The following is a 27,982-nucleotide window of genomic DNA, read 5'->3' as shown; positions in this document are numbered from 1 at the left end:
GGATTATGTAATTTTCCCAGAAGCGCCACCTCGCCTCAGCCGGGCGGGGGAGAGGGAGGTCTCGCGCTGTCCCCGGGGTTGCGTCCCGCCCCGCAGGCTGCGCGCAGGCGCTGACTAGCCGCTCGCATTCTACGTAACGGACGGCGGAGGCTACGTAAAGAGAGGCGCGGCGTGACTGAGCTACGGTTCTGGCTGCGTCCTAGAGGCATCCAGGGCAGTAAAACCGCTGCGATCGCGGAGGCGGCGGCAAGGCCGAGAGGCAGGCGGGGCAGGGGTGTCGGACGCAGGGCGCTGGGCCGGGTTTCGGCTTCGGCCACAGGTAAGGAGTGGGCCTGGACGCGCTTGTCGGGGGGGCCGGGCCAGGCCGAGCAGTGACACCGAGTTGCTTGGCCTGTAGGCCGGTCCGGTTGAGATAATTGTAATGGTTTGGGGGAACTTTCCCACGGAGCTGTGAGCAAATGATAGCCGGAAGGGCAGAGTTAGAGGAAATGTACAGTGTGTGCCCCAGGATGACATTAGGATGTATTGATTCTCTTGGGTGGGGAGAAACTAGGCAAGGGGGTTTGATAGAAGCAAAAACCTCTATGGCCAGTCTCTTCTGGAGGTTTCTAAGATGAAACGTGTTTGTATCCAACACATATAAAGAGACAGAGGAAAGTCTGCATGATTTCCAGAATACTCGTTTTGGCCGTTGTCAGAAAGGCCTAATCTAAAATGACAACAAGGAATGATGGCCTCACTCAGTCCTCTTTCCTCAAGTCTGGACTCAGTCGCTGAGGAACTATTGGATGAGCTTGCAGAAAATAATCAAACCAGACTTGTTAGTGCTTGTGTGAATTTTCCTTGGTCCTGTGTTGCTTGCTTCAGGAGTCATAGAGGCTGGGTGGCCTGGCAAGGACTTGTGCATTTGAGAACTGAGTTGACAGGTGCAGCGGAGACTTCTAAGACGGAAGGCCAAGATAAAAATGGCTTGGATGATTGTAACCTAAATAACCTTGAAGGATCTCCATTATAGTGCTGAGTTATCTCAGAAGTGTTTCTGTGGTGTGAATATTCTAATTGGAAATTCAATTTGAAATGATCGGATCTTTTGGCAGACTGTTAATCGAGTTGACTGTTCCGGTGTTAACTTTTAGTTGCTTCTATTTGAAAAAAAAAAAAAAAGTGTTTTTGTTTTGTTTTGAGACAGAGTCTCGCTCTGTCGCCAGGCTGGAGTGCAGTAGCGCGATCTCGGCTCACTACAACCTCCGCCTCCCCGGTTCAAGCAATTCTCCTGCCTCAGCCTCCCGAGTAGCTGGGACTACAGGCAAGCGCCACCACGCCCAGCTAATTTTTGTACTTTTAATAGGGACGGGGTTTCAACATGTTGGCCAGAATGGTCTCGATCTCTTGACCTCGCGATCCGCCCGCCACGGCCTCCCAAAGTGCTTGGATTACAGGCGTGAGCCACTGCGCCCAGCCTGAAAAAAAAGGTTTTAAGAGTAGGATTTGAAAAGGAGACCGGGCGCGGTGGCCCACTCCTGTAATCCCAGCACTTTGGGAGGCCGAGGCGGGCGGATCACAAGGTCAGGAGATCGAGACCATCCTGGCTAACACAGTGAAACCCCGTCTCTACTAAAAATAACCAAAATTAGCCCGGTGTGGTGGCGAGCCCCTGTAGTCCCTGCTACTTGGGAGGCTGAGGCAGGAGAATGGCCTGAACCTGGGAGGCGGAGTCTCGCTCTGTCTCCCAGGTTGGAGTGCAGTGGCGTGATCTCGGCTCACTGCAATCTCTGCCTCCGAAGTTTAAGCAATTTTCCTGCCTCAACCTCCCAAGTAGCTGGGATTACAGGTGTGCGACACCATGCCCAGCTAATTTTTTGGTATTTTTAGTCGAGACGGGAGTTCACCATGTTGGCCAGGCTGGTCTCGAACTCCTGACCTGCGGTGATCTGCCCGTATTGGCCTCCCAAAGTGCTGGGATTAGAGGTGTGAGCCACTGTGCCCAGCCTTTAAGAGCATTTAATTTCTTGAGCATCCATGGATTGCAAGGCATTGGACAATAACTTTTGATATTAAACTGATTTCTTTAAGAAGTTTCAGTGCTATAAATAAGATTTAGATTTAGATTTAGAATATTCTCCGTCCCAGAGCACCCTGAAAGTACCTATTTCCCCTTTGCCATACTCTCACCTCCGTTAATACTCAGCTCCTTGCATTATGGCTTCCATCCTTACCACTTCCCTGCAGTTGCCAGTAATTATTTCATCATGACCTGGCCCCTGAGGGCCTTTCCAGCCTCCTTTCTCCCACTTGAGTCTACAAACCCAATGCCCTATCATACCAGGCTCCTAAAATATGCTATTTCAGGCCTCTATGCCAAACCTGTTCCTCAGTCTGCAATGCCTCTTCTCGAGTGACAAAACTACATTACAGAAAAAAAAAAAAATTTAGTCCAGGTACGGTGGCTCATGCCGGTAAATGCCTGTAATCCCAGCACTTTGGGAGGCCAAGGCAGGTGGATCACCTGAGGTCAGGAGTTCGAGACCAACTTGGCCAACATGGTGAAACCCCATCTACACTTAAACTACAAAAAAAATTAGCCAGGCATGGTGGTGGGCGCCTATAATCCCAGCTACTCAGGAGGCTGAGACAGAAGAATCGCTTGAACCCAGGAGGCAGAGGTTGCAGTGACCCGAGATCACGCCACTACACTCCAACCTGGGCTACAGAGCAAGACTCTGCCTCAAAAAAAAAAATAAATATGAAGAAAAATAAAGACAAAATACCCAGAATTCTACCATACAAGCTAACTAATATTTGTATGTAAATGTATGTTTTTCTAAACCAAGCTTGTCCAACCCATGGCCTGCAGGCCGCATGTGACCCAGGACAGCTTTGAATGTGGCCTAACACAAATTCATAAACTTTCTTAAAACATTATTAGATATTTTTTAGCTTATTGGCTATCATTAGTGTTAGTGTATTTTATGTGTGGCCCAAGACAATTATTATTCTTCCAATGTGGCTTAGGAAAACCAAAAAATTGGACATCCTTGTTAAACTTTTTTGTTTTCTTTTTCTTTTCTTTTTTTTTTTTTTTTTTTCTTTTTGAGATGGAGTTTCACTCTTGTTGCCCAGGCTGGACTGCAATGGCAGCGTCTCGGCTCACTGCAACCTCCACCTCCTGATTCAAGCGATCCTCCTGCCTCAGCCTCCCAAGTAGCTGGGATTACAGGCACCTGTCACCACACTCGGCTAATTTTTGTATTTTTAGCAGAGACGAGGTTTCGCCATGTTGGTCAGGCTGGCCTCAAACTCCTGACCTCAGGTGATCTGCCCGCCTCGGCCTCCCAAAGTGCTGGGATTACAGGTGTGAGCCATCGCGCACAGCCAAACCTTTTTCTTTATGTGCATTTGCTTCTAAAATTATCTGGATTTCGACTTCATTTGTAACATTTTGGTTGTTGTTTTTTTTTCTTTTAGACAGCCTCCCTCTGTTGCCCAGGCTGTAGTGCAGTGGTGCAGTCATGGCTCACTGATGCCTCAACCTCCTGCTGGGCTCAGGTGATTCTCCCACCTCAGCCACCAGAATAGCTGGACTGCTGGTGCATACCACCAGACTTGGCTAATTTTTTTTTTTTTTTTTTTTTTTTTTGAGACAGTCTCCATGTGTCACCCGGGCTATTGTGCAGTGGTGCAATCTCAGCTCACAGCAACCTCTGCCTCCCAGGTTCAAGTGATTTTTGTATCTCAGCCTCCCAAGTAGCTGGGATTACAAGTGCATGCCACATGCTGGCTAATTTTTAAAATATTTTTAGTAGAGACAGGGTTTTACCATGTTGGCCAGGCTGGTCTCAAACTCCTGACCTCAAGTGATCTGCCTACCTTGGCCTCCCAAACTGCTGGGATTACAGGAATGAGCATGAGACTTGGCTAATTTTTAAAAATTTTTTTGTAGAGAGGAAGTCTCACTATGTTGCCCAGGCTGTGTAACTTTTTTTTTTAATTACTTGGGGGTTTTTCTTTTGTTATTTGTGTTTTGTTTTGAGGCACGTTTCACTGTCCCCCAGGCTGGAATGCATTAGCATGATCACAGTTCACTGCAGCCTCGGCCTTGTGAGCTCAAGCAGATTTTCTCACCTCAGTCCCCCGAGTAGCTGGGTCTACAGGCACATGCCACCAAACCCAGCTAATTTTTCTATTTTGTTTGTAGAGGTGGATTTTCGCCACGTTGCCAAGGCTGGTCTCCAACTCTTGGGCTCAAGCAGTCCACTCACCCCAGTCTCCCACAGTGCTGGGATTACAGGGGAGAGCCACCACCCTATGTAACAATTTTTAATGGACAACAGTAGCTTTGGTTTTTGATACATCCATAGTTTAACCAGAGAGTTTAACCAAATTTCACCATCATAAATAATATTGTAGCACATGTCCTTGAAGCTGAATTCCTGTGCAAATTTATGTTCAATTCAGGAATTGTGCTTTATCTTGGCATAGTACCTACCGTGGCGATATGCTTAGTGAAGGTACATTTAATTACAGTAGGATCATTGTGAAAAGCAGTGAATGCCAAAGGAGTTTTTATATTACTTTGCAATAATTGGTGAACCTTTGATGATTATTGAATCCTTATATGTAACAAAAGTTCTGTTTTAGAAAGATGCTGGTGGTTTTTAGGGAGGAAAAGTAGGGAGTGGGGATAGCATTAAGACGATACCATTTAGAATAATATGGTGGCTCGGCCGGGCGCGGTGGCTCACGCTTGTAATCCCAGCACTTTGGGAGGCCGAGGCGGGCGGATCACGAGGTCAGGAGATCGAGACCACGGTGAAACCCCGTCTCTACTAAAAATACAAAAAATTAGCCGGGCGTGGTGGCGGGCGCCTGTAGTCCCAGCTACTCTGAGAGGCTGAGGCAGGAGAATGGCGTGAATGCGGGAGGCGGAGCTTGCAGTGAGCCGAGATTGCGCCACTGCACTCCAGCCTGGGCGACAGAGCGAGACTCCGTCTCAAAAAAATAAAAATAAAAAAAATAATATGGTGGCTCTTCAGCAGGTGGGGGTAACTTGGATTGTAGTGGCTGTAGGAATCAAAGAAGTAAACACCAGGATTTGATGACTGATAGATTTCAAAGGAAAAAGAAGGCAAAACATTAGATATCTTCTTATTTTCAACAAGCAAGACTGGAAAAATGTGATTGATATTAATATACAAATAGAGAAATTAAGATACCTGATGATTTTGAGATGACTATAGGCAGGGATTGGGTCAGCCTGAGGGGAGGCCTGTGAAGTAAGAATGGTCTTTATAAAGTTTTTTTTTTTTAAAAAGAACAATATGCAGCAGAGACCAGTATGTACCCCATAAAGCCTAAAATATTTACTATCTTACTAGATACACGAAAAGTTTGTAGGGCATCAAACAGATATGTCTTCAAGGTTACAGTGAGTTATGACATGGGGCTGGTGTTTAGATGAGGGACAGGACCGGAAATACAGCCTAAATAGGTTTGATGGTTGAAATATACTTTTCAAATTTCAGCGCAAATGGTCTCCCTACTTTTTTTTTGTAAAGCCTTACCTATTTGGTAAAATGGTTACATTGTCCTCCGTGTTTTCATAGACTTTGGCACATATTTTGTCACAGATACATCATTATATTTGTTAATGCAGAAGCTTTTTTCACATATTAGAAAACTTAATGTTCTTCAAAAAGCTATAAAATGATGATATATTGAATTCCATCATACACACTAGGAACAATTGGTTAGCAAAAAATTACTGCTTCTAAGCAAGTAATATGAAAGCACAGCCACCTACCTACATTTGAGAAGCAGCCTGAGAAGTGGTTCATAGCATGGATTCTGGAGGCAAAACTCTGGGATTAAATCACAGCTCTTTGTCACTTGGTAGTTGTACTACTTAGCATCTCTCTGCCCCATTTTCCTTATTAATGAAATGGGGATGTTAATATTGCAGCTTTCCTTAGAGGGTTGTTACGAGGATTAAATTAGTTGCTTTTTGTAAAGTCTTTGGAACAATGTCTAGCACATAGTGATTTAAGTGTTTGCTCTTATGATGATTATGTTCATACATGAACACAAATCAATCTAAGGGTGAATGGCTTTTTTATTCATGGATTATTCTTGTTACCACTAACAGATAAATAGCTACATCTTATTCCTTCATTTTTACCTCCTTCTCATTTTCTATCGCAAGCTTTTTAATAGGCCCTCAAAAAATGCTTATTGAATACTCTACGTAAATGGACAGTTTTAGAAAACCCAACCTAAAGAAATTAAATGACTTGGGCTGGACGCAGTGACTCACACCTGTAATCCCAGCACTTTGGGAGGCCCAGGCAGGTGGATCACCCTGAGGTCAGGAGTTCACAACTAGCCTGGCCAACATGGTGAAACCCCATCTCTACTAAAAATACAAAAATTAGCAGGGCATGGTGGCACGTGCCTGTAATCCCAGCTACTCAGGAGGCTGAGACAGGAGAGTCGCTTGAACCCAGGAGGCAGAGGTTGCAGTGAGCCGAGATCACACCATGGCGCTCCAGCCTGGGCAACAAGAGCAAAACTCTGTCTCAAAAAAAAAGAAATTAAATAAATGATGACTTGTTGAAGATTTTACAGATATCTAGTGCCAGAATCCAGACTAGAACCCAAGCCTCTTGACCTTACTTCATTGTTCTTTATATAATGTGATCTGAATCTAGTAGTACCGAATAAGAGAAAAGCAGGAGAGATTTAAAGATTTTTACTATTTATAACATCTGATCAGTATGTATAGAATGGCAATCCATTTTGGGGTTCTCTTTTTTTTTAAGCTTTTTTTCTCAAGGTGCAATGAAAGCCTTCCACACTTTCTGTGTTGTCCTTCTGGTGTTTGGGAGTGTCTCTGAAGCCAAGTTTGATGATTTTGAGGATGAGGAGGACATAGTAGAGTATGATGATAATGACTTCGCTGAATTTGAGGATGTCATGGAAGACTCTGTTACTGAATCTCCTCAACGGGTCATAATCACTGAAGATGATGAAGATGAGACCACTGTGGAGTTAGAAGGGCAGGATGAAAACCAAGAAGGAGATTTTGAAGATGCAGATACCCAGGTGAGGTTCTTTTTATTAATTTCTTGGAAAAATTTGTAACTAGCACCTTTCCCAAACATTAAAATTAATCCTCAGGCTCAGGAGACCTTTACTGTCTGGAGTCTTCATTTTCATTCACTAGGTAGAGCTCTTCTAAGTGTTTTGTGGTAAGTTTCCACCTTTTACATTAACAGAATGAATTGTGTTCTTCTATTGAAACCCTGACTGGAGGAGGGGTTAGAGAATAAATACTGTTTGTGGGTGAGAATTGTATTATTTAGAACTTTGCAATTGGCTGGGCGCGGTGGCTCATGCCTGTAATCCTGGCACTTTGGAAGGCCAAGGCAGGCAGATCACCTGAGGTCAGGAGTTTGAGACCAGCCTGGCCAACATGGTGAAACCCTGTCTCTACTAAAAATACAAAAATTACCTGGGCGTGGTGGTGCGTGCCTGTAATGCCAGCTACTTGGGAGGCTGAGCCAGGAGAATCGCTTGAACCTGGGAGGTGGAGGTTGCAGTGAGCTGAGATTGAGCCACTGCACTTCAGCCTGGGTAATAGAGCAAGACCTTGTCTCCAAAAAAAAAAAAGAAAGAAAGAAAGAAAGAACTTTGCCATCAAAAGCATGGGGACTCATCATTTTGATGTTTTGGGTGACCCCCAGCTTTATTGAGGTGTAACTGACAAAAATTTATTTAAGGTGCACAACATAGTGTTTTGGTATACCTATACATACAATGTGAAGTGCTTATCACAAGCTAATTAACATAGTTGCCTCCGTGTGTGTGTGGGGGGGGCGTGAGAATACTTACAATCTATTCTCTTAGCAGATTTCAAGTCTATAATACATTATTATTAACTGTAGTCACCATGCTATACATTAGATCTCCAAAACTTTTTCATTTTAAGCTGAAATTTGTACCCAGTCGTTTTGTTAAAAACATGTAACATCTGTTTTCTGTGCTTGCTGCTTACACATTCTGTTTTCCTCAACAAATGTTGCCAACAAAATGAGACACAGCTGCTGGTGACATTTGTAGAGGAAAACAAATGATGCCTCATTTTTGTAGGAGGGAGATACTGAGAGCGAACCATATGATGATGAAGAATTTGAAGGTTATGAAGACAAACCAGATACTTCTTCTAGCAAAAATAAAGACCCAATAACGATTGTTGATGTAGGTATCCAGGATTCTGAATTCCCAACTAAACAACAAAATGTCTTATCATCAATCCCAGAAATAAAATTAATGATGTATAGCTGGTGTTAATGCAATAGTGGGAGCTGAGAAAGACATCAATTTTTCTGATAAAAATCAACACCTCTCTGTCTCAAAAAAAAAAAAGTCAACACCTACGGAAGCAACCCCTATTCATCATTCTAGCACTTCTAGTTTTACTACTTATCAAGGAATAAGTAAAATTTATTCCTTGGTGATGTACAGCACATTGAATTTATTTGGGGGATTAAGGACCAAGTGTAATACAAAGGGCTTTCCAGCTTTTCATCCCATTTGATTGTCCTTATATTTCCTTAGAGAATCTTTTATAAAGCTAGCCTAGAAAAGTAAAATGGACCTATTTTTCAAAGTTTAACCTTATTCAATGACAGATATCTGAAGTATCCCTTCTGTTTATAGATTTTCTCATTCTTCCTCCCATGAGGTAGATTTCGTTCTTCAGTCTCAGCCAACACTTAATGGAATGATTTTGCTTTTTTAGGTTCCTGCACACCTCCAGAACAGCTGGGAGAGTTATTATCTAGAAATTTTGATGGTGACTGGTCTGCTTGCTTATATCATGAATTACATCATTGGGAAGAATAAAAACAGTCGCCTTGCACAGGCCTGGTTTAACACTCATAGGGAGCTTTTGGAGAGCAACTTTACTTTAGTGGGTAAGTGAGGTCAATGTCAGCCCAGCTTCTTGCTTGAAAACAATCTGGTAAGGATGATGTATTCCCGTCAGTATAAGCATCTAACTGCTTTCATGGAATACCAAAGAGGGTGCATTGTTTTTTCTCTCAAGGATTCCCCCTGCTCTTCTTTTTTTTTTTTAATTTTTATTTTTAATTTAATTTAATTTTATTTTTATTATTACTATTTTTGAGATGGAGTCTCGCTCTGTCACCAGGCTGGAGTGCAGTGGCGTGATCTCGGCTCACTGCAGCCTCCACCTCCTGGGTTCAAGCGATTCTCCTGCCTCAGCCTCCCGAGTAGCTGGGACTACAGGCGTGCACCACCATGCCCTGCTCATTTTTGTATTTTTAGTAGAGTTGGGGTTTCACCATGTTGGCCAGGATGGTCTCAATCTCTTGACCTCGTGGTCCATCCACCTCAGCCTCCCAGAGTGCAGGGATTACAGGTGTGAGCCACCGCACCTGGCCTTTTTATTTTTTTGAGGCAAGGTCTCACTCTGTTACCCAGGCTTGTGTGCAGTGGTGTGATTACAGTTCACTGCAGCCTCGACCTCCCAGGTTCGAGAGATCCTTCCATCTTAACCTTCTGAGTAGACAGGACTACAGGTACATGCTACCACACCCAGCTAATTTTTGTATTTTTTTTGTAGAGACAGAGTTTCATCATATTGCACAGGCTGGTCTCGAACTCCTGGGCTCAAGCAATCTGCCTGCCTTGGCCTCCCAAATTGCTGGGATTACAGGTGTGAGCTACTGCATCCAGCCTCAAGGATCCTGTTTTTTGGCCGGGTGCGGTGGCTCACACGTGTAATTCCACTGCTTTGGGAGGCCAAGGTGGGAGGATTATTTGGGGCCAGGAGTTTAAGACCAGTTTGGGCAACATACTGAGACCTTGTCTCTACAAATAAAGTAAAATAAAAATTGGCCAGTCACCGTGGTGTGCTTCTGTGGTCCCAACCACTTGGGAGGATGAAGTGGGAGAATTGAGCTCAGGAGTTTGAGGCTGCAGTGATACAGGATCATGCTCCTGCACTCCAGCCTGGGTGACAGAATGAGACCCTGTTTCTAAAAATAAGAATATGTTGTATTTAATAATTTTCTCATCTTTCATGAGTCAGCAGTAAAATTGCTAAACAGCTTCTGATTAGTATAATGTAATCGATGTTTTCAAAACAAGTTGATAAAATTCTGACGGAAACCAGGAAAGTTTGACATTTTAGGTAGCTTGATAAATGCTCTCAATTCATCTTTTAGAAATTGAAAGTCCCTCAAAATTCCCTTAGAATCTGGACACTTGAGTTTTGGATCCACTGCTGAAATATACACTGAAGGACTTCAAGGAACCTCTATAGTTGTGCAATGTAGGGAATGAGGTGGACTAACCTCACATTCACCTATTTGGCATTTAGCACCTTATTTCTCTTTAATAGTAAGCATGTATCCACCTGCTCTGCAGCACAGTAGTGTTTATATATTATGCTAGATACTTTGCATACAGTGTTTCTTATTTACTTTTTGTAACAACACTGTCAGTTGGCTATAGTTGCAGTTTTCCTAAGGAGGAAACAGAAGGGCAGAAATGTTAAAACTTATCTAAGCTATTAAATTGCAACCAAGATATCTTTATCTACCTGTTTGCAAAGTCCACCCTGTCTCCACTATACCATAGTATTTCAGAGTATGTTTTGACCAGGAAATTCAAAAAAATAAAATAAAATAAGCAGCTTTGGCTCCTTCTACTTCCCCTTGCTTGTTTTCATTTGGTGTATCAGTCTGTTTTCCCTTGTGAGGTTGAGCAATTTATTTTGTATACTTAATGAATTAAATGAAGAGAGAAAGTATTGGAATTTGAGCTTTTTTCTAGATTTAAAATACAACTCTTAATACCATTAGTAAGACCCAGTTATCATTTTGCATTGGAAAAGAAAGCTTGGTTAAAGTTAATTCATAGGAGACATAGTGAGGAATTGTTGAGTAATTTGCATTAATGGTATTTTTTATTCACTCCATAGGAGGTTTTTTTTTTTAATTTTGGCAGAGATATTTCAACTGATTTTTTTCCCATTTTGTATGTACTCTGAGAGACTTATACTCCAAGCTGATCATCATTAAACTGACAAGCATGTGGTTAGAATCCATATTTCTTCTAATACAGATAATAGTTTTAAAAGTAAAAGGAACAGTGCTAATCTATTTTAGTCCCTGTCCAAACAGAGTTCTGTGAGACAGCAAAGTATTGCTACTCTGAAGCTATGATCATTTTGTGGTCAGGGTAGAGGAACGTGAGGTATTCGGCCTTTTTATTTTTTGAGACGGAGTCTCGCTCTGTCATCCAGGCTGGAGTACAATGGTGCGATTTCAGCTCACTGCAATCTCCGCCTGCCGGGTTCAAGCTATTCTCCTGCCTCAGCCTCCTGAGTAGCTGGGACTACAGGTATGCGCCACCATGCCCGGCTACTTTTTTTTTATAATTTTTTTTTTTAGTAGAGACGGGGTTTCACCATGCTGGCCAGGCTGGTCTTGAACTCCTGACCTCGTGATTCACCCGCCTCAGCCTCCCAAAGTGCTGGGATTACAGGCATGAGCCACCACCCCCGGCCTGGCCTCGACATTTTTTATTGAGTCACATTAAGTGGTTTTACCCCTAGGGGATGATGGAACTAACAAAGAAGCCACAAGCACAGGAAAGTTGAACCAGGAGAATGAGCACATCTATAACCTGTGGTGTTCTGGTCGAGTGTGCTGTGAGGGCATGCTTATCCAGCTGAGGGTAAGTAGGAAACTTCTTGTACGATATATATCTTCCCTTAATTTTGTCCAGCTGTGATTCCCAGCCCCCGAATTCAGCATCTTAGCCCTTCATGTTTGACATAAAATGAAGTCTAAAAGTGATATTTATAGTAACTGGCAAATGTGTCGTAAAGCATATTTGATGAAGCATTTGATTCTCCTCCAAGGCCCTTTTTTCATACTAAGTAGGAGTTGCAGTTGGATTTACTTGCTTCTCTCATTTTTTTCAGTTCCTCAAGAGACAAGACTTACTGAATGTCCTGGCCCGGATGATGAGGCCAGTGAGTGATCAAGTGGTATGTATTCTTCCCGCTGGTTTTCTGTGTTCAGACTGAATTATTTGTTTTCTTTCTTTTCTTTTTTTTTTTTTTTTTTTGATGGAGTCTCACTCTGTTGCTCAGGCTGGAGTGCAATGGCATGATCTTGGCTCACTGCAACCTCTGCCTCCCGTATTCAAGCAATTCTCCTGCCTCAGCCTCCCAAGTAGCTGAGATTACAGATGCCCACCACCACGCCTGGCTAATTTTTGTATTTTTAGGAGAGTCGGGGTTTCACCATGTTGGCCAGGCCAGTCTCGAACTCCTGACCTCAAGTGATCCACCCACTCTGGCCTCCCAAAGTGCTGGGATTATAGATGTGAGTCATCACGCCTGCCCCAGACTGAATTATTTCCTAGAGCTTTTTCCATTTCTGCCTGGATTGTGTTTGGAGTTTCTGGCAATTTATGTTCCTTGACAAAAAATGGACCCTTTTTCTCCTTGGACAGAGCATCATCTTCCACTCTGTGCAATTGTCAGCAGGCCTTCATGGGCCTTTTGGTGGGAAAGAGGTGATACTCTGTCACCACATAGATCGATGGAGTTAGCCTTGACAATAGAGGGCAAAGCAATTGTGACAGGTAGTGGCCCTCATGGGTAACTTGGCTCCTTGTATATGTTTTTATCTTTGGCAGATAGCTGGGTTTCTTCTCAAATATGTTTTGCTTCAAATAATACATTTCTGGCCGAATAAGCTCAGTCATGATCTGAGGACCTTATGTTTGGTGTATCTTCTTTCCTTTATTAAATCAATATGTTTATCTGCAAATTGTGTCCTTCGTCACAAATACCACATTCCTTCTTTGTTTTTTTTTTTGAGACAGAGTCTTGCTCTGTTGCCAGGCTGGAGTGCAGTGGCGCAATCTCGGCTCACTGCAGTCTCTGCCTCCTGGGTTCAAGTAATTCTCCTGCCTCAGCCTCCCAAGTAGCTGGGACTACAGGCGCCCGCCACCACTCCCGGCCAATTTTTTGTATTTTAGTAGAGATGGGGTTTCACCATGTTGGCCAGGATGGTCTCGATCTCCTGACCTCGTGATCCGCCTGCCTTGGCCTCCCAAAGTGCTGGGATTACAGGCATGAGCCACTGCGCCCAGCCTCTTCATTCTTTCAATAAATAATTATGCTGGCTCCCACTGCTACAAGAAACAAAAATATAAAAGACAGTTTTTTTCTTTTCTATAATAGAACAAGAGATAGATATGTATATATGTGAAAGTGTGAAATGGTATTTGGTTAGTAAGTGCTTTGTTAGTGATGTAAATTAGGTACTTTGAAATGTTATTGGATTGGAAATCATTGTTTTATATATATATATATATTTTTTTTTTCTTTTTGGAGACAGAGTCTCACTCTATCACCTAGGCTGGAGTGCAATGGCTTGACCTCGGCTCACTGCAACCTCCACCTCCCGGGTTCAAGCGATTCTCCTGCCTCAGCCTCCCAAGTAGCTGGGATTACAGGCGCCTGCCACCATGCCCAGCTAATTTTTGTATTTTTAGTAGAGACAGGGTTTCACCATGTGGTCAGGCTGGTCTCGAGCTTCTGACCTCAGGTGATCCACTCACCTCAGCCTCCCAAAGTTCTGGGATTACAGGCAAGAGTCACTGCACCCAGCCCCACTGTTATATTTTAAAGGTCTCATTTTTACTTGTAAACCTGTATTTTTATTTTAATTTTTCTAATATGGCCATGATGACTTAGTCCACTAAAATTTAGAGTCCTATCAGTTAATATTTCTGTCATCCTTTCTCCCACCAACTGCCATCTTATTAGGAGGAAAGTTTGCTGTATCCTCAGCCATCTTTTTGTAGAAATTATTCTTTAAAAGTGTTTTAGTCATTTTCAGTTCTCATTCCCTCGCTCTCTCTCTCCTCCTGCTAAGAGAAATCGCTTCAACAAATACGTGGCTCTTTATATTTTATTTGCCCCTGTTTTTGGAATTCTGTTTAAGGTTTGCTTTGTGTCATTTCCCATCAACGATGGAAGAGCAGAAAACGTTTTCTTTTACAGCTGCCATCTTACCAATTCTTTTCCTCTATTAACATTTTCTTTCTTCCATATACTAAAAATTATTTCACCCAAGCATTTAAAGATGTAATTAATATAACAAATATATCATATCAGACTCTTTTAGGCTTATAATTTTTTATCTTTCTGGCCCAGTCAGAGTACTTGTCTGGGCTGTTTTCCAATACAAACAGCCAATTCTCAGATTCTCTGTATACCAACTGGGTATCCCACAATTGAATTCAATAATAATAATAATTCTTTTTAATTTTGTAGATTTAAATTTTTTTTTCTAGAGACCGAGATTTGCTGTGTTGCCCAGGCAGTTCATGTTGCCCTGGCCTTAAATGATCCTCTCACCTGGGCCTCCCAAAGTGCTGCGATTACAGGCATGAGCCACTGTGCCCAGCCTCAATTTCGTTCTGATACTATCTACCTGGAGTTAGCTTCAAATCCTACAGATTAAAGGGCTCAGCCCCACAAGACTGCCCCACTTCAGATGCAGTCGAATGTCCCAGGTTACCCATACTACCATCTGGACTTCTGACCAACTAACTATTAATCAGGGGTTCCTATGACCTCCCCTCTCAACCAATAATTTGTTAGAATGGCTCATAGAACTTGAAAAGACACTTATATTTACTGGTTTATTATAAGGGATAAAACTCAGGAATAGCCAAATGAAAGAAAGACATAGGAAGAAACAGGGTTGGGAGTCATTTGGAGCTTTCATGCCCTCCCTGAGCACACCACTCTACCAGCAGGTTGGTGTGTTCACCAGCTTGGACGCTCTCTAAATCTTGTTCAAGAGTTTTTGTAGAACTCAGTTTCATCCTCCCTCTCTTTCCCGGAGGTAAGGGCAAGGCTGAAGGTCTCTACCCTCTAAGCGCTTGGTTTTTCTGGTTATCAGCGCCATCCTGAGGCTAACTAGGGTCTACGTTAAGTCACCCCATTAGAATAAACTCAGGTGTGATTAAAAGGGGCTCAGTATAAGTAACAAAAGATACTCTTGTTATTCAGGAAATTCAAAGGGCTTTAGGAGCTCTGTGCCTGAAACCTGGGATAAAAACCAAATATATTTCAGTTTATTCCACATTATTCCATTTAGGTTTTGTTTGTTTTTTATTTTTGGACTTGAGTGCTCCTGTGTGAAGTATGGAGTGTATTTGTGTTCTATTGCTACATAGCAAATTACCCAAATTTAGCAGCTTAAAACAACAGTCATTTATTATGTTACAGTTTCTGCAGGTCAGAAGTGCAGCATGTATTGAGTGGGTCCTCTAGGGTTTTAACAGGCTGAAATCAAGATGTCATTCAGATTAGAGTTCTCTGAAGCTTAGGGTCCTCTTAACATCATTTGGGTTGTTGGCAGAATTCAGTTCCTTGTGGGTGTAGGTTCTTGTTTTCCTTTCCTTTTTTTTTTTTTTAAATTTTTTTGAGACAGGGTCTTGCTCTGTTACCTAGCATGGAGTGCACGATCGTCACTTACTACAGCCTCCACCTTTTGGGGCTCAATCGATCCTCCTGCCTCAGCCTCTTGAGTAGCTGGGACTACAGGCATGCACCACAATGCCTGGCTAATTTTTTTTTTTTTTTTACAGATTGGTCCCATTATGTTGCCTAGGCTGCTCTTGAACTCGTGGGCTCAAGCCATCTTCCTCCTTTTGCCTCCTAAAGTGCTAGGATTACAGGTGTGAGCCACCATGCCTGGCCTTTTCTTTCTTTTTTAGAGATTGGGTCTGGTCTCAAACTTCTGGCATCAAGCAGTCATGCCTCAGCCTCCCAGGTAGCTAGGCTTAAAGGCACGAACTACTGTGGTCCCTATTTTCTTGCTAGCTGTCAACTGGGAACCACTCAGTTCCTAAAGGCCACCCTTAGGTCTTTACCATATGTCCCCTACCGCCAACCTTCCTACAAGCCCTTTCATATTTTGACTTTCTTCTTCAAGTGGGGCTATAGTCCCTTTTAAGGACTTGCTTGATTAGGTTGGATACACCCAAGGTAATGTCCCTTTTGGTTAATTCACAGTCAGCTGATTAGGGACGTTCTGCCATAAAACAGCCTGATTATGGGGGTAATATTCCATCATATTTGCAAATCCCAATCACTTAAAGGGAGAGTATATGCACCAGTGGGGAGGGAATCTTAAGGATCATTTAGAAATCTGCCTATCACAGAACCTAACAGGTGAATTTTGTTGTTTTTTACATTTTTTTAAAAGCAAATAAAAGTAACCATGAATGATGAAGACATGGATACCTACGTATTTGCTGTTGGCACACGGAAAGCCTTGGTGCGACTACAGAAAGAGATGCAGGATTTGGTATGTCCAGGTTGCTCCAACTCAAATATACATAGAACTGTGTCTCGTTAGCACATACATATTCAGCTTCATTGCATAATAAAAGGTCATATCTTACTTTCAATTACTTCTTCCTCTAGAGTGAGTTTTGTAGTGATAAACCTAAGTCTGGAGCAAAGTATGGACTGCCGGACTCTTTGGCCATCCTGTCAGAGATGGGAGAAGTCACAGACGGAATGATGGATACAAAGGTAAATGCGACAGAAGACATACATTTGCCAGGCCTTGGCATTTACAGGACGCTCTCCCTAAAAGTTTCATTGTACAAGTTCATCATTTTATGGCAATGTACTAGTTTTACATTCCTTTCCCACACAAATATTAAAATACCTTCTTTAAGCAATAAATTAGCTTGTCAAAAGGACAATTTGATTAGTCAAGAAGTTCTCTAAATCAAGAGCAAATTGTTCCTGGGATTGCTAATGACTTTCAGGTTTTTTTGAAAAAGGAATATAGCTTCTAATCTTTTTCGTCATGTCATTTAGTCTTTTTTTTTGAGCTCCAGTTTGTGTGGGAGAAGAGGGATGTGTAGAGAGCCCTCCTCCTTTGTTTTTAAAAAGATGGGGTCTTGAGATATTGCCCAGGCTGGAGTGCAGTGGCTATTCATGTGTGTGATAGAATTCACTGCAGCATCAAACTTCTGGGCTCAAGTGTTCCTCCTGCCTCAGCAAGAGCCCACCATCGTGCCTGGCTGAGAGAGCCATTTCTTTTTTTTTTTTTTTTTTTATTGAGGCTAAGCCAAGCTGTTTTTTTTTTTTTTTTGAGACGGAGTCTCGCTCTGTTGCCCAGGCTGGAGTGCAGTGGCGCAATCTCGGCTCACTGCAAGCTCCGCCTCCCGGGTTCATGCCATTCTCCTGCCTCAGCCTCTCCGAGTAGCTGAGACTACAGTCGCCCGCCACCACACCCAGCTAATTTTTTGTATTTTTAGTAGAGATGGGGTTTCATCGTGGTCTCGATCTCCTGACCTCGTGATCTGCCCGCCTCGGCCTCCCAAAGTGCTGGGATTACAAGCGTGAGCCACCGCACCCCGCCGAGAGCCATTTCTTTCTATTGGTTGTGTAATGGTAACAGATCTTAGTATCATAGGAATACAGGATAACTCAGAGATGGTTATAAATGTAAGTTCAAGGTGACATGTTTATAAAGGATCCCTTGAAATTATTTTAGGTGTTATCTTTATGCTTTCATTCTTGTTTCGACCATTATTTTGAGAAATATTTTTAGCTTCTCGATAAGAATCTTAATCATTGGTATGACTAAAAAGGAGTACTACTTTTTTTTTTTTTTTTTCTTATTAGAGATGGGGTTTCGCTGTGTTGGCCAGGCTGGTCTGGAATTCGTGGCCTCAAGTGATCCACCCACCTTGGCCTCCCAAAGCGCTTGGATTACAGGCATGAGCCACTGTGCACAGCCTGGAGTACTACTTTAATTCTAAAGAGATTCCCTATCTTATTGAAATTTAATTTTTAAAAAGCTTTAGCCTTGTCCACGCGCTGTGATTCACACTTGTAATCTCAACACTTTGGGTGGCGGAGGCAGGAGAATCACTTGAGTCCAGGGATTCAGGACTAGCCTGGGCAACATAGTGAGACCCTGTCTCTACAATAAAAAAATTAGCCAGGTGTGGTGGTGTGTTCCTTTAGTCCCAGCTACTCAGGAGGTTGAGGCATAAAGATCACTTGAGCCCAGGAGATTAAGGCTACGGTAAGCTATGATTGTGCCACTGCACTCCAGCCTGGGCAAGAGAGCAAGACCTTGTCTCAAAAAATAAATAAATAAAAAGCAGTGAACACGCTTTGGTCTTAATGAATGACATTGTACAAAAGTAAGGATTGAAGAGTGAATTTCTTTTTTTCTTTTTTTTTTTCTTTTTTTTTTTGAGACAGAGTGTTGCTCTGTCGCCCAGACTGGAGTACAGTGGCGTGGTCTCTGCTCACAGCAACCTCCACCTCCCGGGTTCAAACGCTTCTCATGCCTCAGCCTCTTGGATAGCTGGGGTTACAGGCACATGCCACCATGTCCGGCTAATTTTTTTGTATTTTTAATAGAGACGGGGTTTCACTGTGTTGGCCAGGCTGATCTCAAATTCTCAAACTCCTTGCCTCAAGTGATCCATCTGCCTCCCAAAGTGCGGGGATTACTGGCGTGAGCCACTGCACCCAGTCTCAAAGAGTGAATATCTTTATGAAAAAAGGGAAATGCATTAAACCTTGCTTTTAAAAAATATTATTTTCTTTTTTTCAGATGGTTCACTTTCTTACACACTATGCTGACAAGATTGAATCCATTCATTTTTCAGACCAGTTCTCCGGTCCAAAAATTATGCAAGAGTACGTATAAGATAAAATTGTTGAAATTAATTTTCCTCACTAGCTTTCTGTGTTGAAACACCTGTAACGTGCTTCTGCAATATCCCTTACCAAATGTGTGAAGGAAGTTGGTGACAGGCCTCCACATTTTCCTTTGCTTTGACTGCATGCATCATGAGAGGTCATTGTAAACCTATGGGAGAGAAATGAGCCTCCCCTATCCCAGTTTGTATGTGTCCCTGCATGTTTGCGCCACTGACTCAGTGAGGTGGTTGGGAACCTTACAGAATGGCTGGTATTAATAAAATGCAGTGGGTTTTTTGTTTTGTTTTGTTTTGAGACACTGTCTCGCTCTGTTGCCTAGCTGGAGTGCGGTGGCGCAATCTTGGTTCACTGCAACCTCTGCCTCCCAGGTTCAAGCAATTCTCCTGTCTCAGCCTCCTGAGTAGCTGGGATTACAGGCGTGCACCACCATGCTCGGCTAATTTTTGTATTTTTAGTAGAGATGGGGTTTCACCATGTTGGTCAGGCTGGTCTCGAACTCCTGACCTCGTGATCCACCTGCCTTGGCCTCCCAAAGTGCTGGAATTATAAGCATGAGCCACCATGCCCCAGTCCATAGGTTCTTTTTTTTATAATAATTTGTGTGTGATGTTTGACTTATGTCTGATTGCAAATCTGTGTGTTTTGTAATTTATGGCCTTTTCTGGCTTCCCTCTTTGAATAGTTAGGTGATTGTATCCTACCCTAGCATAGAAGACCACAACGTCCATAGGGTTTCTAGCTTTATAGTAATACTGTTCAGGAGTACATATTCAGGACTTGGATTTGTTCTTTGAATTCACAGCCTGTCTCAGGAGAGCTTATTTATTTACCTTTATGCTCGGTTTGAAACTGGTTCTGACTAAATTTTTAGTTAAAGACTACCCTCTGATATGCTATGGAGTTGAGCACAATTCAAGCCAATCTGGATTTTAGTTGTGTACTAAGATTACTCAGGTCCTTATGCCTCTAGATAATGCTGCATCATCCTTGTCTTGCTCAACTCAATGGCACTGAGGACAGTGTTTCACCTTGTAGCATTCATCATGCTTTTTAAATATGAGATGGAGGGCAATTGATAGTCAAAGGATTCATATAGGCAGAGATTACAAAGGAATCTTCAATGACAGAACTAAATTATATATGCTATAGTAGATTATCCCTAAATTTATTCTGAGCCTAACTCAAAAATAAGATAATAAGATGCCTTGTTATAGGAAGATAGGAGTTGGAAATAAAACGTAAAAATCCATCAAAATAAGCAAAAATGTTATCTAAAATATGGGCCTCATACTTAAATATAGGCTCATTTCTGGCTCCCCAAGTGAGATGGAATATACCCTTGCCTGGAGGGAACATCACTGGAGGTGTTCAGGTATAGGATAAAGATCACTTGAGAATGCATCCATCAGATAGACAAGTGGACCAGATGACCTGTAAAGCTCCTTTGGGCTCTGAGATTATATTTGACTTGGGTATGCCAAGCCAAATACTGTGCTGATTACAGGTATCTGTTCATCTAAGTGTATTGGGTGACTTGTGTACATGGAAAACATCTTTCTTGTATTCTTTCTTAATTGCCTTTTCTTTTATGACAGGGAAGGTCAGCCTTTAAAGCTACCTGACACTAAGAGGACACTGTTGTTTACATTTAATGGTAAGTATTCTGGGTCCTTTCTAGGTTCTTAGTGTTCTCTGAGATGACCTTAAGGAGAATATTGTTTCCTCCTAAATGATAGCTTTAAAACTACGTCAAAACTATAAGCCTATGCTTGCTTACTGATTTCTAGATTTCTTCAAGAAGAAATTACCTATTATATATTTTAATTTATATTTTCTGCTGCATTTTAACTAACTAACAAACTTAGAGAAATGAGTCTGTTAAGATAAAAAAAAAAAAAAAAAAAAGAGTTGGATGACCTGGAAATATTAATGCTACCATTAACTCAGTAGGAAAAATGGCTTTGTTTTCCAGTACCTGGCTCAGGTAACACTTACCCAAAGGATATGGAGGCACTGCTACCCCTGATGAACATGGTGATTTATTCTATTGATAAAGCCAAAAAGTTCCGACTCAACAGAGAAGTAAGACCCAATGCCTATATTATATAAATTGGCACCTTTTTTTGTTTCTTCTCAAGGGGTAGGGCAGCTATCAATGATTTCAGTGACTGAATTTTTGCCAGTTAATTTAGAAGTGCCAAATGGGAGTAGTTTTATGAAAGAATGCTAAACGGGATTTTGCTGCTGTTAACTAGAAGTGGATTTCTTATGAAATACTTTGTTTCTTGGGGAAGGGCAAACAAAAAGCAGATAAGAACCGTGCCCGAGTAGAAGAGAACTTCTTGAAACTGACACATGTGCAAAGACAGGAAGCAGCACAGTCTCGGCGGGAGGAGAAAAAAAGAGCAGAGAAGGAGCGAATCATGAATGAGGAAGATCCTGAGAAACAGCGCAGGCTGGAGGTTAGACAAACTTGTCTTATCACTGCGGTAAAACTATGATTTGTAAGGTTGACTGCTTGTGTTCTGTTGGTTGTTAAGGTAATCTTTGTAGGCTAAAAGTTTAGCATTTTCTCAACATTTGGGACATTATGTCAATTGATAACACTATAAAGAATAATAATCCTTCCTGTTCAAGCCGTGCCACACTGAGTCTGTGAACATGAAAAATTATCAGTATTATCCTGTTCCCCCAGCACAGCACAATTTCATTTTGAAAATTCCATTATCAGTTTTCAAGCCAAACACTTTGGTAGAAAGCAATTAGAAATTTTAATAGAAGGCAGCACATGTGCCCTGTTATCTAAATAAACTTGTTATGTAAAATTAAAAATCTGATTATAGAATTAGAGATTTCCAATATTTTTGTTTTCTGTTTTTTACCTAACTAGAATCTCAAACTCAAAAGCTTTTGGGTGTAGTATGTTATATTTGAAAGCTCAGTATGATCTGATATGTTTCTGAAATAAGATGCCATAGTCCAGCTCTAAATTTTTTTTTTTTTTTTTTTTTTTTTTTTGAGATGGAGTCTCGCTCTGTCACCCAGGCTGGAGTGTAATGGCGCAATATTGGCTCAGTGCAATCTCCGCCTCCCGGGTTCAAGCCATTCTCCTGCCTCAGCCTCCCAAGTAGCTGGGACTACAGGTGTGCACCACTCAGTTCTAAAATTTTAGACCTTGTAAATGCTGGTCAAAAAAGAGAACAAAGGCCAGGCACAGTGGCTCACGCTTGTAATCCCAGCACTTTGGGAGACTAAGGCAAGCAGATTGCGTGAGCCCAGGAGTTCAAAACAAGCCTGGGCAACATCATGAGACCTTGTCTCTACTAGTAAAAAAAAAAAAAAAAAAAAAACCCTAGCTGTGCATAGTGGTGCACACCTGTAGTCCCAACTACTTGGGAGACTGAGGTGGAACGATTACCTGAACCTGGGAGATTGAGGCTGCAGTGAGCTATGATCACGCCACTGCACTCTAGCCTAGGCGGCCAAAAAAAAGGAGGGAGAGGACAGGCCGGGCGTGGTGGCTCACGCCTGTAATCCCAGCACTTTGGGAGGCTGAGGTGGGAGGATCACAAGGTCAGGAGTTCGAGACCAGCCTGACCAACGTGCTGAAACCCCATCTCTACTAAAAACAAAGAAAAAATTAGCTGGGCGTGGTGGCACACGCCTGTAATCCCAGCTACTCAGGAGGCTGAGGCAGGAGAATTGCTTGAACCTGAGAGGCAGAGGTTGCAGCGAGCAGGGATCAAGCCACTGCACTCCAGCCTGGGTGACAGAGGGAGACCCCGTCTCAAAAAAAAAAAGAGGGAGAGGACACAGTTCTGGAAGATGTGAATTTTAATAAGAATAATCTTGAGATAATTGAAGAATATTTTTAGGAGCAAAGGGGTCACATGTCCAAGAAAATGTGAGCTGCTGTGCGGGCCTGCATTTGACAGCAGTGTCATTAATGCTGTTGAGTGAACTGCCCAGGATACTGCAGGCCTGTCATCATCATCTTACCCCTTTTATCATTTTTTTGTTTTATTTGTCTTGGTTTAGTGATAGATATTTTTCCCCCGAAAATGTAGCTCTATGTTTATGCAGTCTTCTTTATAAATAAATACGGCTTTTTATGTACATGTGAAGAATCTACATAGGAATCATTAATAGGTAATGCCTTTCATTTTTCTGTAAAAAAGGAAGTTCTACATTTCTTTCTAAGGTTTGAAACTATAATGAGTTAAAGGAAGAGGGGGCCTGAAACTTAACCTGAGTCGGATTGTAAGCTTCTTGTAGATGTAAATCATTTAATTTTTTTGAACTACCACTTTATAGTATCTGGTCTGGGTACCTTGTAAAAAGATCTGGTGAACTCGATAGAACAACCCACCCAACTCCCTCTATATATATCATATACCCTCTGTATATGATATGAAATCTCCTTTTTTTCTTTTATTTTTATTTCTATTTTTGAGACAGGGACTTGCTCTGTTGCCCAGGCTAGAGTACAGTGGCAAAATCGTAGCTCGCTGCAGCTTCGAACTCCTGGGCTCAAGCCATCCTCCCGTCTCGGCCTCCCAATATGCTGGGAATACAGGTGTGAGCCACCGTGCCCAGCCAGAGAGCTCCTCTTCACTCACATCTTTTCAAAAACTAGTTATTAATTTTTTTTTTTTTTTTTTTTGAGACAGAGTCTCGCTCTTTCACCAGGCTGGAGTGCAGTGGCGCAATCTCAGCTCATTGCAGCCTCCGCCTCCCGGGTTCAAGTGATTCTTCTGCCTCAGCCTCAGGACTACAGGCACATGCCACCATGCTCAGCTAATTTTTGTATTTTTAGTAGAGATGGGGTTTCACCATGTTCAGGATGGTTTCGATCTCTTGACCTCGTGATCCACCTGCCTCAGCCTCCCAAAGTGCTGGGATTACAGGCGTGAGCCACCGTGCCAGGTCTTTTTTTTTTTTTTTTTTTTTTTTTTTTTTTTTTTTCTTATTCTGGTAGTGGGGAAATGGTATCCCACTTGTTTTGTATTTTTTGATTTTTTTTTTTTTTTTTTTTTTTGAGACATACTCTTGCTGTGTTGCCCAGGCGGAGTGCAATGGCGTGATCTCAGCTCACTGCAACCTCTGCCTCCTGGGTTCAAGCGATTCTCCTGCCTCCTCAGCTGGGATTACAGGTGCCTGCCACCATGCCCAGCTAATTTTTATATTTTTTAGTAGAAATGGGGTTTCACCATGTTGGTCAGGCTGGTCTCAAACTCCTGACCTCAGGTGATCCACCCACCTTGGCCTCCCAAAGTGCTGGGATTACAGGAGTGAGCCACTACGCCCAGCTATTTTTTGAATTATTATTGAAGTTGAACATTTTTCATGTGTATTGACTTAACATAAATATCTCTTCAATGTGTTAGCATAAATATATTTATCTTTTTTTGAGACAAACTCTGTCACCCAGGCTGGAATGCAGTGGCACAATCTTGGCTCACTGCAACCTCCGCCTCCCAGGTTCAAGTGATTCTCGTGCCTCTGCCTCCCAAGTAGCTGGGATTACAGGTGCCTGCCACCATACCTGGCTAATTTTTGTATTTTTAGTAGAGATGAGGTTTCACCACATTGGCCAGGCTGGTCTCGAACTCCTGACCTCTCAAGTGGCCTACCAGCCTCAGCCACTGCGCCCGGCCAATATTTCTTATACATGATATTGTATTCTGTGTATCATTAGTTTTACACCTGTGTGTAATATGTAATATGGGAGACAGGGATAGGTAGTGCTGGGAAAAGAGTGAATGTGGTGAAGGTAGGGGATGGGACAGTGGGAAGAGGACATTGGGATTGAACCTGGGAGGCAGAGGTTGCAGTGAGTCGGGATTGTGCCATTGCACTCCAGCCTGGGGAACAAGAGCGAAACTCCACCTCAAAAAAAAAAATAGAAAAGAAACCTAAGACAGGCCGGGCGTGGTGGCTCATGCCTATAATCCTAACACTTTGGGAGGCCGAGGCAGGTAGATCACTTGAGGTCAGGAGTTCAACACCAGCCTGGCCAATATGGTGAAACCCCATCTCTACTAAGAATACAAAAATTAGCTGGGCATGGTGGCACACACCTGTAATCCCACCTACTCCAGAGGCTGAGGCAGGAGAGTCATCCCAGGCAACAGAGCAAGAATTCTGTCTCAAAAAAAAACAAAAACAAAAACAAAACCTGGCTGGGCACATTGGCTCACGCCTGTAATCCCAGCACATTGGGAGGCCATAGTGGGTGAACTGCCTGAGGTCAGGAGTTTGAGACCAGCCTGGCCAACATGGTGAAACCCCGTCTCTGCTAAAAATACAAAAATTAGCTGGGTGGTGGCACGCACCTGTAATCCCAGCTACTCAGGAGGCTAAGGCAGGAGAATGGCTTGAACCCGGAAGGCAGAGGCTACAATGACCCGAGATTGTGCCACTGCACTCCAGCCTGGGTGACAGAGCAAGACCCTATCTCTAAAAAATAAAGAAAAAACCTAAGACAGTCAATAGTTCCCAAGCCAGGGATTTACAAATCACCCTTTGAAACCTAATTTGTTGCACTGTGAAGAACTATATATGCTTTACGCTTCTTCTTCTTCCCTATTTTCTCCATCCTGTACCAGTTGAGGAGTATATTTCTGAGCACATTTTTACCCCAGTACCCTAAAAATAAGAAGTTTGAGACTGTAGCTGAAATAAACTTTAATCAGGTGTGACCACTAGTGGCCACACTAGTGAAGTCATACTTTGACTTGACCTCTAAGGCTTCTCTCAGTCCGCATAATAATAACCTGAACCTTCTTCCTCTTCTATGTAACTTCCTAATTCCTAAATAAAAATATGATAAATTTGATAATTTTTATCACATTTGATAAATATGATAATGTCTCAGAGCATTATGAATTTAAGTATTATGTGCAGGTATGGTGTCTGTGCTAATAAGAAGAAATTTGCAATGAATAACCTGATGGAACAAGATTCTTAAAATTTATTGAACTGAAGTAGAATGTATCTTCTGGCAGTTATACATTTATGATATAATCCCATCATGAATGGTATGGTGAACATCAGACTAAGTGTCTCCTGGGTACAGAAAAAAATCAAACCAGAATAACAAAGGCTGGTTAATTATAGTAGTTTCTTTCAAAACTGAGATTTTAGTTTACCTTTGTTTCATTTGAAGTTGATTTAATTTTCATTCACGAATGTAGATATTGGCAATTATTTTTATAACTATCTTCTAGAATGTTGTGGTGCAAGCCTAAGTTTTTGAATAATACTATAGGCAGTATTCTAATTTGGATTTTTTTTAACATGTTTCGAGCTTAATTTGAATTCTCTCGTCCCCACTCCCTTTCTCTTTCTATTTATTACCCCTTCTTTCTCTAGGAGGCTGCATTGAGGCGTGAGCAAAAGAAGTTGGAAAAGAAGCAAATGAAAATGAAACAAATCAAAGTGAAAGCCATGTAAAGCCATCCCAGAGATTTGAGGTCTGATGCCACCTGTAAGCTCTGAATTCACAGGAAACATGAAAAACGCCAGTCCATTTCTCAACTTTAAATTTCAGACAGTCTTGGGCAACTGAGAAATCCTTATTTCATCATCTACTCTGTTTGGGGTTTGGAGTTTTACAGAGATTGAAGATACCTGGAAAGGGCTCTGTTTCAAGAATTTTTCCAGATAATCAAATTATTTTGATTATTTTATAAAAGGAATGATCTATGAAATCTGTGTAGGTTTTAAATATTTTAAAAATTATAATACAAATCATCAGTGCTTTTAGTACTTCAGTGTTTGAAGAAATACCATGAAATTTATAAGTAAATAACCAGATTGTTGCTTTTTGTTTAAACCAAGCAGTTGAAATGGCTATAAAGACTGACTCTAAACCAAGATTCTGCAAATAATGATTGGAATTGCACAATAAACATTGCTTGATGTTTTCTTGTATGTCTACATTAAACTTGAGAAAAAGTAAAAATTAGAACACTGTATGTGGTAATGAAATTTCAGGAACCCAGAACATAATGTAGTATTTGTTTTTAGGTGGGAGATGCTGATAGCAGAATTAATAGGAAGTCTGTAGGCATTAGGATACTGACATGTACATGGAAAATTCTAGGGACAGGAATTTCTAGGGACAAGAGCATCATTTTTTCCTTACCTGATACCACGAACCAGTGACGTGAATGCTGTATTTTAAGTGGTTGTATGTTTATTTTCTTGAGTAACAAATGCATGAAAAATTAATGCTTCACCTAGGTAAGATCATTGGTCTATGTGAAGTCACAAATGTTTTTTCCTTCTTGGTTGCTGCAGCCTGGTGGATGTTCATGGAGAAGCTCTGTTCCCTATATTATGGCGGTGTGCCTTTGCTTCTCCCTCTGCTTTTATCTTTTCCATAGTTGAGGCTGGGTATGTTCTTTCAAAGAAATGGCCATGAATATGTATAAGTATACTTTTGAAAATGAGCTTTCCTAAACTATTGAGAGTTCTTTTCGCCTCTTGCGGAAGCAACTCTTGGAGGAGAGGCCCATGTATCTGCACGAGCACTTAGCTTGTTCAGATCTCTGCATTTTATAAATGCTTCTTACCAAGAAAGCATTTTTTAGGTCATTGCTTGTACCAGGTAATTTTTGCCGGGGATGGGTAAGGGTTGGGTTTTCTGGTGGGAGTGGGGTGGTGGGTATTTTTTGTTGATGCTTTAGTGCAGGCCTGTTCTGAGGCAATAACAAATTGCTGTGAAAACAGCATGTGCTGCTGCCTTTGTAACTGCATGGAAACTTTTCACATGGGTTTTTCTCCAGGTTAATACAGAAATACGTAAACTGAGAGATGCAAATGTAATATTTTTAACAGTTCATGAAGTTAAGTTATTAAAATAACAAAAGTAACATAAAAATTACTTTAATATTATATAATTATAGTATTAGCCTTGTTTTACAAACCTTTAAAATACATTTTAGAAATCAAAGTTGATAGTCTTAGTTATCTTTTGAGTAAGAAAAGCTTTCCTAAAGTCCCATACGTTTGGACCGTGGCAGCTAATTTTGTAATTTAAGCATTCATATGAACTACCTATGGACATCTATTAAAGTGATTGACAAAATCTCAGAGTGCCGTCTTGACTTTCTGGAGTTATCCTACAAGAGTATAAGCTCAGAGGAAAATTCT

The 27,982-nt window shown here is 41.8% G+C and overlaps 1 protein-coding gene across 1 annotated transcript; it reads left to right on the top strand.

The window, feature by feature from the left end:
• Positions 1 to 4: 4 nt before the first annotated feature.
• CCDC47 (coiled-coil domain containing 47) lies at positions 5 to 27,917 on the top strand. The gene is made up of 13 exons (XM_055258628.2): positions 5 to 319; positions 6,816 to 7,098; positions 8,146 to 8,253; positions 8,798 to 8,972; positions 11,642 to 11,763; positions 12,014 to 12,079; positions 16,329 to 16,430; positions 16,550 to 16,660; positions 18,714 to 18,799; positions 20,419 to 20,477; positions 20,796 to 20,905; positions 21,118 to 21,285; positions 26,198 to 27,917. Exons 2-13 carry the CDS (start codon positions 6,835 to 6,837, stop codon positions 26,276 to 26,278), a joined length of 1,452 nt encoding a protein of 483 aa, XP_055114603.1. The 5' UTR covers positions 5 to 319; positions 6,816 to 6,834; the 3' UTR covers positions 26,279 to 27,917.
• The last annotated feature ends 65 nt before the right edge of the window (positions 27,918 to 27,982 follow it).

The sequence above is a fragment of the Symphalangus syndactylus genome, chromosome 20 (genome assembly GCF_028878055.3).
Source record: "Symphalangus syndactylus isolate Jambi chromosome 20, NHGRI_mSymSyn1-v2.1_pri, whole genome shotgun sequence".
Classification (NCBI taxonomy): Eukaryota; Metazoa; Chordata; class Mammalia; order Primates; family Hylobatidae; genus Symphalangus; species Symphalangus syndactylus.
This window is presented reverse-complemented; position numbering and strand designations above follow the sequence as displayed.

What these genes read in the sequence shown, in the direction of transcription:
- CCDC47 (XM_055258628.2), top strand. Translation starts at nt 6,835, where the DNA reads ATGAAAGCCTTCCACACTTTCTGTGTTGTCCTTCTGGTGTTTGGGAGT. An exon ending in ACCCAATAACGATTGTTGAT is followed by an intron (nt 8,254 to 8,797) that starts GTAGGTATCCAG and finishes TTGCTTTTTTAG; the next exon opens with GTTCCTGCACACCTCCAGAA. An exon ending in GAGCAACTTTACTTTAGTGG is followed by an intron (nt 8,973 to 11,641) that starts GTAAGTGAGGTC and finishes TTTTACCCCTAG; the next exon opens with GGGATGATGGAACTAACAAA.